This window comes from Pelophylax lessonae (genome assembly GCF_965119305.1).
Source record: "Pelophylax lessonae genome assembly, chromosome: 3".
In the NCBI taxonomy this organism is placed as follows: Eukaryota; Metazoa; Chordata; class Amphibia; order Anura; family Ranidae; genus Pelophylax; species Pelophylax lessonae.
Genome location: NC_138770.1, coordinates 553,609,482 through 553,619,694, shown reverse-complemented (window position 1 = coordinate 553,619,694; position 10,213 = coordinate 553,609,482). Strand labels below are relative to the sequence as shown.

Genomic DNA, 10,213 nt, shown 5'->3' with positions numbered 1-10,213 from the left:
TTGTTCGCCTGTCACCGGGTTTTGAGCCAGTAGCGGCCCGCGCCCGCCTCGTTCACGGAGGAGTGCGGGCGTGTGACCGGCGGACCCGATGTCCGCCAGTCACACTATGATCGTCGGTAGAGCGGGAGAAAGGCGGGCGGCTTATGTAAACAAGCCGCCTGTCATTCTCCCCTGTGTAAAAATGAAGATCAGACGGTTCTACTATGTAGAACCGTTGATCTCTGTTTTTACACCAATAGCAATGTCCCACTACAGTTAGAAATAACGCCCCTAGGGACACACTTAACCCCTCCCTGTCCAATACAGTTAACCCCTTCCCTGCCAGTGTCATTTTTACAGTAACAGTGCATATGTATAGCATTGATTACTGTAGTAATGTCACTGGTACCCCCAAAAGTGTCAAAAATGTCAGTCAAGGGTCCGATCTGTCCGCCGCAATGTCGCAGCACCGCAAAAAAAAAAACGCAGATCACCGCCATTACTCGTTAAAAAAAAAACACCAAAAATGACAAAAATCTTTCCGTTTGTTAGTAAACGCGATAACTTTTGCGCAAACCAATCAAAATACGCTTTTTGCGTTTTTTTTTACCAGACATATGTAGCATAAAATTTGGCCAAAAATGTTAAAAAAATTTTGATTTTTACATTTTTTTGGGGGGGAATTTCATATAAAAAAAAGTGAAAAATATTGTTATTTTTGCAAAATTTACACTCTTTTTTTTGTTTATAGCGCATGATCAAAAAATCGCACAGGTGATCAAATACCACCAAAAGAAAGCTCTGTTTGTTGGAAAAAAATATGAACGCATATATGTTTTTTTCAATGGATGATTGTAAAAAGGGCTCCTATCTGTGGAACCATCAGAGCACTGAAGAGGTCTAGTCTTCAGAATGAGTAGGGAGCATAGTGACCCAGTATGCCATGACCCAGCTAAGAAGCTGCCAAGACACAGCAGAGGACACAATCCTTTCAGCGGCCAGAACGGCGCATGCGCACAACCAGCCAGCGAGAGATGGGTCGGTCCCAGGACCCGGGAGCGTTTCTCTGGACTGCGGAGACTGGGTGAAACGTCACGGGAGGGGGCGGGCCTAATTTCAAAACCAAGAGCCAAGATGGCGGAGAGAGGAGCGCTGAGGTATAGGACTCGGCTCGAAGAGAAGAGAAGCCGGGAAATGAATCACGTTGACGGGCCAGGTAGGAGCGCTTTGTATAGAAGAAGGCAGAATGGAGGATTGTTCCCGCTGGCAGGCGGAGACATGGTAGGCAGCTGTCAGGGGCTGCTTTGGCCGTATCTCCTCACCTCTGCTGTGTGTATGTTGGGGGGCACTGGGACGCGGAGATCTGTGCGCGCTTGTGACGTCAGCTGGGCACCCGCTGCGGTTCTAAAGGGGTTAAGAGCGCGCGCTAGAGGCAGCGGAGCGATGTGGGCCATTTATTAGCTCGGGAGGTCACGTGACAGCCGCGCGCCTACCTATATATGATAAAGATACACAATGGCTGGGACCTATGGTGTGCCTGACAGTCCGGCCATGTGACCCGTCTTCACACCTGTCACCCCCTCCTCCTCGCCTGTACTCTAGTGGGTGGGCTTGTGAGGAGGGGCGGGCATCATAACAGATGTGAGCCTGGTGCTGTGATTGGCCTGTACCATTCACCCCTTCACACCCGGCTCGGGGGCTAGTCCATATGGCAAACTTCTTCTTTCCTGCTACAGAGGATCACACTGTACTGTAGATTGCTGCTGATCTCTCCTACCTTCCAGCTCTGTCTGTTGGCTTTGATCCCCCCCTACACTTGTCCACATGGAGTTTGTATGTTCTGTTCATGTTTGTGGTCATCTTTTAGCCCCTGTTCACATCGGCGCAATTTGACATGCACTGGCCCAATCGGTGCCATGCCTGCTTTTGCGGCGCCGCACCGATTTCCAAAAGTAGGCAACTACTTTTGGCGACTTGGGGGGCGATTTCAATAGACGTCTTTGCATGAACCCGCACAGGTGTCATTCAAATCGGGGTAGGGGAAACCAGCAGCGCCATCTAATGCTGGCCATACGCTATACGAAAAATCGTCCAAACTCATTTTGGAAAAAGGAACACTCGGCCGTGAGAGTAAACGATCGTGCCATTATGTAATGACCCATATATCCTTCGATGGACATAAATGAATCAGTTTTTGTCACATATGCCTAGTGCAAATAGTTTGGACGAGAAACACATTAAACTTTCAATTTATCGTTCATTCGGCAGAAAATTTCCAAACTTTTTTTTCCTTTGTGTTTTTTTTTTTTTTTTTTTTGGCTCAAAAACGTCACAACCGACTACCGATTTGTTGCTATTAAAGCGGAGTTCCGGGCACAAAATCGATATTTTTTTTTTTTTTTGTGCCCGTCCGCTTCTTCCCCTTAACCTGAAACAGAATTGGATAGTTAGATTTTTTTTTTTTTTATTCACTCACCTTGTAATTGAAGATCGAAGATACTCACCTAGTCTTCACTTCCTCCCTCAGCGCCGCGGCTCACCCGTCACTGCCTGTCTCGCTATGATTCCTGGGAGCTGAACGACATCGCTCCCAGGAATCAATGCGACGGCACCGGCCCCGCTCGTCACTTCCGGGCGACGCCGCATTCCCCTGCTAAACAGCTTCTGGGCATGCCCAGAAGCTGTGGAGGAATGCGGCGCCGCACCGGAAGTGACGAGAGGGGCCGGTGCGGTGCATTCTGGGAGAAGAAGACGCAGAAGAGGACCGCGCCGGCTTCAGCTGCCCACAAGAGAGATGGAAACTCTGTGGAAGAAATTTTATAAGTAAGTATTTCTTCTTGCAGGTAAGTGCGAACCGGGACAGATCAGAGGCTAGCCATTGTGGAATGTGCTAGCCCTGACTGTCCCGGGGGTATGTTCAGTGAAAAATGACTTCTGTGCCCGGAACTCCGCTTTAACTGGCCGAAAAATTAAAGAGCGGTCCAAAATGCCAAATTTCGGCCATTTTATTTTTTTGTATAGTATATGACCAGCATAAGTGTAATATAAAACCATTTTATTGAGCAAGCAGTATAGATAACTCACAAGGTATTGATAAGAATGCACAGGGAAGTTAGTTGGTGTCGTCCGCTCTGTGGACGTGGAGTAGGAGGATGGGTATGCAGACACCGGCCTACTCCACATGGTGTAGCTAATAATAAAGTTGTCGGAGAGGGTATATTATGTGAGCAGTGTCCAGACAGATTTTCTCCCACTTGCAGTGGTCCTTAAATGTTGGGGTCACAGGTGTCATGCAAAAGTGGGTGTTAATGCACCAGCCTTATCAGTTCTTCATTATCAATGTCCGCTTTCTTGCCCTCAACCTGCATCTTTTCAGCATGACAAGAACACATGGGAGGAGGAGACTAGTTGGGGGGGGGGGAGAAAAACACACCGAATTTGACTACAACATGCGTGTAGGAGCCATTTTGATGCATTTCTATTGAAGTCTGTGGGGCACAAAATCGCATTTCGTTGCACCTGTACCTTCTCCAAGTTGCATTGATGTGAATGGGCACCAATAAAATCAGTGCAGTTCTGGGTGACCCAAGGGCTATTGGCCCTGAATAGTACTTGATTGATGTACTGTACCTGTGACTGCTGACCAGAAGAGGCTTCAGGGAACCGGTCACACAGAGGAAATCTATGCAGGCCAGGGTAGAACATACAAACTCCATGGAGCTAGATTTCCCAGCGTTTCCACTAGGGGCTCATTCACACCGCACTAGTTGAGGCTTTTTGTTTGTTTAATAGTGATCCTGTTAGTAAGACACTTCCTGGTCTGCAGTGACAACATTAAGGCCCCTTTCACACTTGCCGCTCCATCGGCGGACTCCCGTGGGGGATCGATTCGCCGATCCCCGCTGAGCAGGCGGATGGCAGCTCTGTCTCTGCGCTGTGTGCGGAGATAGAGCTGTCAGGTCCCGTTCTTCTCTATGGGGGAATCAGATGAGAAAGGGCCGTCTCTGTTCTCATCCGATCTGCCAGACTGATGGAAAATAGGGTTTCCATCCGTCCGGATTTGACGGACAGGATCGGATCAGATGTCAGCGGACATGTCTCCGCTGACATCCGATGCCCCATAGAGATGCATTGGGGAATCTGCTTAGATCTGCCTGGAAAAACTGACAGGTGGATCTGAACCGCAAGTGTGAAAGGGGCCTAATTGACTGTACATCAAGGCAGGAGCAGAATTGTCACCCTAGGCTGCTTAGGGCTAAGCCTGCAAGTGTGCAGATCAGCACCAGCTCAACTAGACAATTTACCCGAGTCCTTACAATGGTGCTTGCGTTAAAATGTAGACAGGCTGCATTTTTCGCATCTCGCTGTACTACATGCCACTGCTCCGCTGTGGTGCATAGATATGAATGAAATGTTTTGTGACACTTCAATGAAGTAAACAAAAATGAAAAAGAATATTAAGTATATCAAACCTTTCCTTGTTTTATAACAGTACAAGCACAGCAGCTACACATCGGACTTAAGCTTGCACCCATTTAGGCAGGTGGGCCGTTGTGAACAAGATTAGTCTGTAGACTTGTGCTGAACTTAACATATCAGCCTGTAGTCCACATTGGAAGCAAGCAGCCTGGGGTGACATCTCTAAACCTACATAGATGTACATGTAGTGAGCGTTGTCACTGTTGGACGGGAAGAATCTTACCAACGAGATCAGTAGGTAAAAATAAAGACACAAAACCCTTAAACAAAGCCAATGCAGCTACAGTCCTGTGTGTGTGTGTGTGTGTGTGTGTGTGTGTGTGTGTGTGTGTGTGTATACACACACACTTTAAAGCCCAACTCCAAAAATGACTAAATCTACTCTTGCCATGCCCCCCCCCCTCCAAACACTGCAGTGGTTAAGGGTCCTTTCACACGGCTTTCCGATCAGGTCCACCTGTCAGTTTTTCAGGTGGACCTGATCAGACCCTTCGTTCACCCCTATGGAGCAGCGGATGTCAGCGGCGGCATGTCCGCTGACCCCCACCGCTATCCAATCCTGTGAAACGACAAACACAAGGGCGCACCGGCCTAGTGCATTATCCTTAAAGCAGGTTTATTAAAATAATGGATTAAAAATACTCACAAATGAGTTCTTGATAAAAAGCACATCAAACAAGGTAAAAGATCCTCAGCATCGATATTGGAATTCAATCGTCCCCCGAAGCTGTACAGGCTTGCGCGTTTCGAGGCAGCGCCTCTTCTTCAGAGCCTGCTTTAAGGATAATGCACTAGGCCGGTGCGCCCTTGTGTTTGTTACTTTGTCGTTTCACAGTGTTCCCAGACCACCCTGGTCTAGTGAGGGGCTGCAAGGCTGAAGCATTAGAAGGTTGCCGAATGATTTGTTCTCATCTACAAGTTGAGCTGGATAGAGAATTGCACCACTCGGAGCGCAGGGAATAGGTGCAGAGCACCGACAGTGTAGCTATCCAATCCTGTCTGCAAAATCCAGGTGGATGGTGGTCCTATTTTTCATCCATTTGGAGGATCGGGTGAAAACAGACAGGCAGTCCGTTTTCATCCATTTCCCCCCCCCCCCATAGAGGAAAACGAGACTCTGACAGGTCCGTCTCAGCAGTGAGCATAAGCACGCCTCTCATCAGCTTTCTTAGCGGGGATCAGTGGATCAATCCCCTCCGAGCAAGCAGATTTCGTCAAACGGATCCACCCAGTGTAAAAGATTCATAAAATGCTGGATAAACTCTAGGGAATGTGGAATAAAGTGATCTTCCAGTGTACTCCTCCATTCTGGGTTGTGGCCCTCTCCATCCTCAAGTACAGTTCAGGGATATTGATTGATGTATTATACTTGTGACTGCTGGCCAGAACAGCTTGCAGAAGAGTCTTTAGGGATCTGGTCGCACAGGTAAAAGAAATTTATGCAGCCTGGGTATGCAGCTAAAACCCCCAGTGTTACACTAGGGACTTTTTCTCACCATATCTATTAAGCTGCATAATCATTGCAAAACAATTGTCTTCTATGGGCCCAGTTTACATCATTATGCTGCATTGACCTGCAAAAAAATAAGGCATGTCTGCATTTTTACACAGGATAATGCATGGCAATACATGCTGCTGCACTGGCATGCATAGTTTTGTATGAAGGATGGTCTTTCAATAAATTTAGGTAAATAAATAAATGTGCAATGTGTTGTAACAATGCATCACACCGCCTCTACACAACGCACACATGCGCGCAAGCGTCTTAGGCATGTTCTCATGGGGTGTACAATAACGTATGCTCCTGAAGGGCTGTGTTGACCCTCATGGTGATATCAGCACAGGTGTCCTGTGCATTCCTGTGTAGGCAGTCCCATTGGTTTCTATTGGGATACAGTGGCTGCACAGACACAGTTGTTGTGTCTAAATATGACATCTGTGTGGGTGTGGGTCACTGAACGTATTCTGTCTGCGTTCAGGGACCCACACCCATGCAGATGACATATTGGGACACAGCGGCTGTGTCCATGCAGCTGTTGTCTCAATAGACATCAATAAGACTGCCTGTACAGAGATGCACGGAACTCCCATGCATCCCTGCGTGGATCCACACAGGCTTATGGTATTGTGCGTCCTGTATGAATGGGGCCTTAGCGTGCAGGCTGGTGTGAAAGAGAGCCTGAGGTAAATGCATGAGTGTTGTGTCTTTGGAATGACTTCCAGTTACTTCCCCTGATTGATATACACAGCTTTGTAGCACTTGTCCGCCTGAAAGACATGTGGGTGACAGCTGCAGCTACAATGTCAGTGATCTTCAATTGTCATGCTGTCTAACTGTTTTACCATATTTAAAGCGGAGATCCAGCTGGGTTATTTATTTTTATCCCCTTAATGAGCAGGCCATTTTATGCGATACGGCACTGCGCTACTTTAACTGACAATTGCGGGGTCGTGCGACGCTGTACCCTAATAAAATTGATGTCCTTTTTTTTTTTTTTTTTTTTTCTTTCTTTGCACTATAAACCACAACAAAAAAAAGTTATTTACTTTCTGCTATATAACATTGCCAATAAAAAAAAAATTACATTTTCTTTTCATCATTTTAGGCCAATATGTATTCTGCTACATATTTTTGATTAAAAAAAAAAATCCCAATAAGTGTATATTGATTGGTTTGCGCAAAAGTTTATCGCGTCTACAAACTATGGGGCAAGATTTGTAATTTTTATTTTTTTTTACTAGTAATGGCGGCGATCAGTAATTTTTTTTTTTTATTTTTTTTTTTATTGCGGCGGACAGATCAGACACCTAACTGACATTTTTGACACTTTTGGGGGGACCAGTGACATTACTACTGTAATCAGTGCTAAAAAATATGCACTGTTACTGTACTAATTACACTGGCAGGGAAAGGGTTTACCCAGGGGTGATCAAAGGGTTAAATGTGTCCCTAGGGGGTGCTTGCTGAATGAACACAGAGACCTGTGTTCCTAAATAGGAGGAACACAAGATCCCTGTGTTCATTACTGACAGAACAGCGGTCTGCCGTGTTTTCCAATGGCAGACCGCCGTTCTGTCTCCATGGGGAGCGATCGTGGGGGCCCAGCAGCCGGACCCACTGAGCGGCTCCCCTGTGGCCAATCGGCGCGTGCGCGCCCTCACTAACGATCCCGCAAAGCGATGTACAGGTATGTTGTTTTGCAGGGACATAGCCGACCTGCCGCAGTAAAACTATGGTGGCTGGTCGGCAATCGGTTAAATACCCCATGATGTTTGTACCTAAATAAATTATAAACTTTTTTAATATTTAATGTTGGCTTTCTATATGCTCCCCCCCCCCTTTTTTTTTTTCTCTAAACTAACCTTGCCTATTCCCTCCGAGTGCACTGCCATCTTCATTGAGGGCATGTGAAGCCTACTAGTATCTTCTGGGATATGATGCTGTTGGCTACCCAGCATGCACCTCCTGATCTCACGCAAGCGCATAAATCACAAAGTGCAGTGCACACATTGTTTTTTGGGTTGCCATAGCAATGAAGGGGATGGAAAGTTTCCACCCTGTTAGTATGACAACCTGTCACTCAAGAATAAAACCCGGAAGCAAGCTAGCCTAGCACACTGCTGCTGGGCTAAGGTGAACGCCGCATTTTTATTATATTATATACTTTTGCAAGCTCAATTACTCTTTTCCTTCAATCTTGAAATCCTAATACTGCTCCAGTGCATCTAAAAATGGCTGGTGGTGGTGGTGGTGAAATGGTGTGAGGGATATTTTCTTGGCACACTTTCGGCCCCTTAGTACCTATTGAGCATTGTTTAAACGCCATGGCCTACCTGAGTATTGTTGCTGACCATGTCCATCCCTTTATGACTACAGTGTACCCATCTTCTGATGGCTCTTCCAGCAGGATAATGCACCATGTCACAAAGCTCAAATCCTCTCACCACTGGTTTCTTGAACATGACAATGAGGTCACTACTTCAGTGGCCTCCACAGTCACCAGATCTCAATCCAATAGAGTACCTTTTGGGATGTGGTGGAATGGGAGATTCGGATCATAAATGTGCAGCCGATAAATCTGCAGCAACTGCATAATGCTATCATGCCAATATGGACCAAAATCTCTGAGGAATGTTTCCAATGCCTTGTTGAATCTATGCCATGAAGAATGAAGGTCATTCTGAAGGCAAAAACGGGTCCAACCCGGTACTAGCAAGGTGTACCTAAAAAAAAAAAAGTGCCCGGTGAGTGTTTGTAGTAAAACAAATGTAACCCCTGTAGAATATTGTCAGGTACCATTGAGGATATACAGTACTTAGGATGCAAAAAAATAAGGCTTTCCTGCAGCCCAGGAAAAGGCAAGGATGAGGCTTGGTACTTGTTCATCTTTTTCCATACATGGTTGTAAACTCGCTGTCCCTGTGCTTCCCAATGGCATGTGCTGCTTGTTGGTGTGAAGGAAATGGCAGGCATACATAACTAGATTGATTAGAGTATGGACACATGGCATGACTCGCTGCAGGAAAGGAATGCTGTAGAACACCTGTGTGGCAAGCATCATCTAAATATTTTTCTGTTAACAGATCTGTTTTGAAATGAAAGGAATGTTAATGCTAAAGCCTAATTCCAGCCAAGTTTTTCAGTTTTGGATAGAAAAGCAAAAGGATCCATTTGCCAGATTTTATTTCTGTTTGTTACCCTGTTGAAGTTTTTTTTTTTATTTCCTTTCCGTCCTTGCGATATCTTTACAAAAAATGATGGGTACAATTGTCACTGAAAATAGACACAAGCAGAAAAAAAGCATTGTTAGAATTTCCTAAGGTAGATTGTAAGCTCTAACGAGCAGGGCCCTCTAGTTCCTCCTGTTTTGAATTGCATTGTAACTGTACTGTCTTCCCTCACTTTGTAAAGCGCTGCACAAACTGTTGGCGCTATATAAATCCTGTATAATAATAAGGTAGGACTGTGCCCAAAGCCAATCCTGACCTGCGTAGCTCTAGGTACTGTGGCGCTGTTGATTCTTAACTTGAACCTGTGTTCATATATACTGTATACATCTGAACAAGCCGTAAAAAACACTTAGATCTCGTGCATGTGGGCACAAATAAAGCCCTATTCTGATCCATCCCATACGTGTGGGGGTGTTTTTAGCTCCATTTACTAGAGCAGCGTTCAAAGCAGTCATCCTGAAACGCCTCAGTTTAGGGAGGAGCATTGTGCAAATTTTTTACTCTTTGCATATGTTAACATTTGTGTGTTGGATCCATGATGTCAAGGTTTCTTTTTTTTTTTTTTTTTTTTTTTTTTAAAAGCTTATGAATATTGATAAAATGTATTGGGAGGATGGTGAACAAAGTAGCCATTTGTCTACAGCAGCATTGAGTTGTGGGGCATATGACCGAGAGCTTTAACCCCATTCGCTGCTTCACTTTTAAACTTAGCTGGCCAGGCCATTTTTGCAATTTTTTTTTTCTCTGCTTTTATTTTTCTCTTACAGCTTTCAGAGTTTAACCACTTCAGCTCTGGAAGGTTTTACCCCCTTAAAGTAACGCAGTGCCGAATCGCAAAAAAATGGCCTGGTCATTAATGAGAAATTGCACAGTCGTGTGAAGCTGTACCCAAATACAATTGATGTCCTTTTTCCCACAAATAGAGCTTTCTTTTGGTGATATTTGATCACCTCTGCGGTTTTTAGATTTTGCGTTATAAACAAAAAAAGAGCGTCAATTTTGAAAAAAACACAATTTTTACTTT

General features: G+C 45.4%; 1 protein-coding gene across 2 annotated transcripts in view; it reads left to right on the top strand.

The window, feature by feature from the left end:
* The first annotated feature begins 1,051 nt into the window (after positions 1-1,051).
* Positions 1,052-10,213, top strand: part of ATL2 (atlastin GTPase 2) — a 223,932-nt gene continuing 214,770 nt past the window's right edge. For both annotated transcript variants that reach the window (XM_082249141.1, XM_082249140.1), the window contains exon 1: positions 1,052-1,195. In XM_082249141.1, coding sequence (XP_082105267.1) covers positions 1,114-1,195 — 82 coding nt within the window. In that variant the 5' untranslated portion in view covers positions 1,052-1,113. The remainder of the gene's footprint in view (positions 1,196-10,213) is intronic.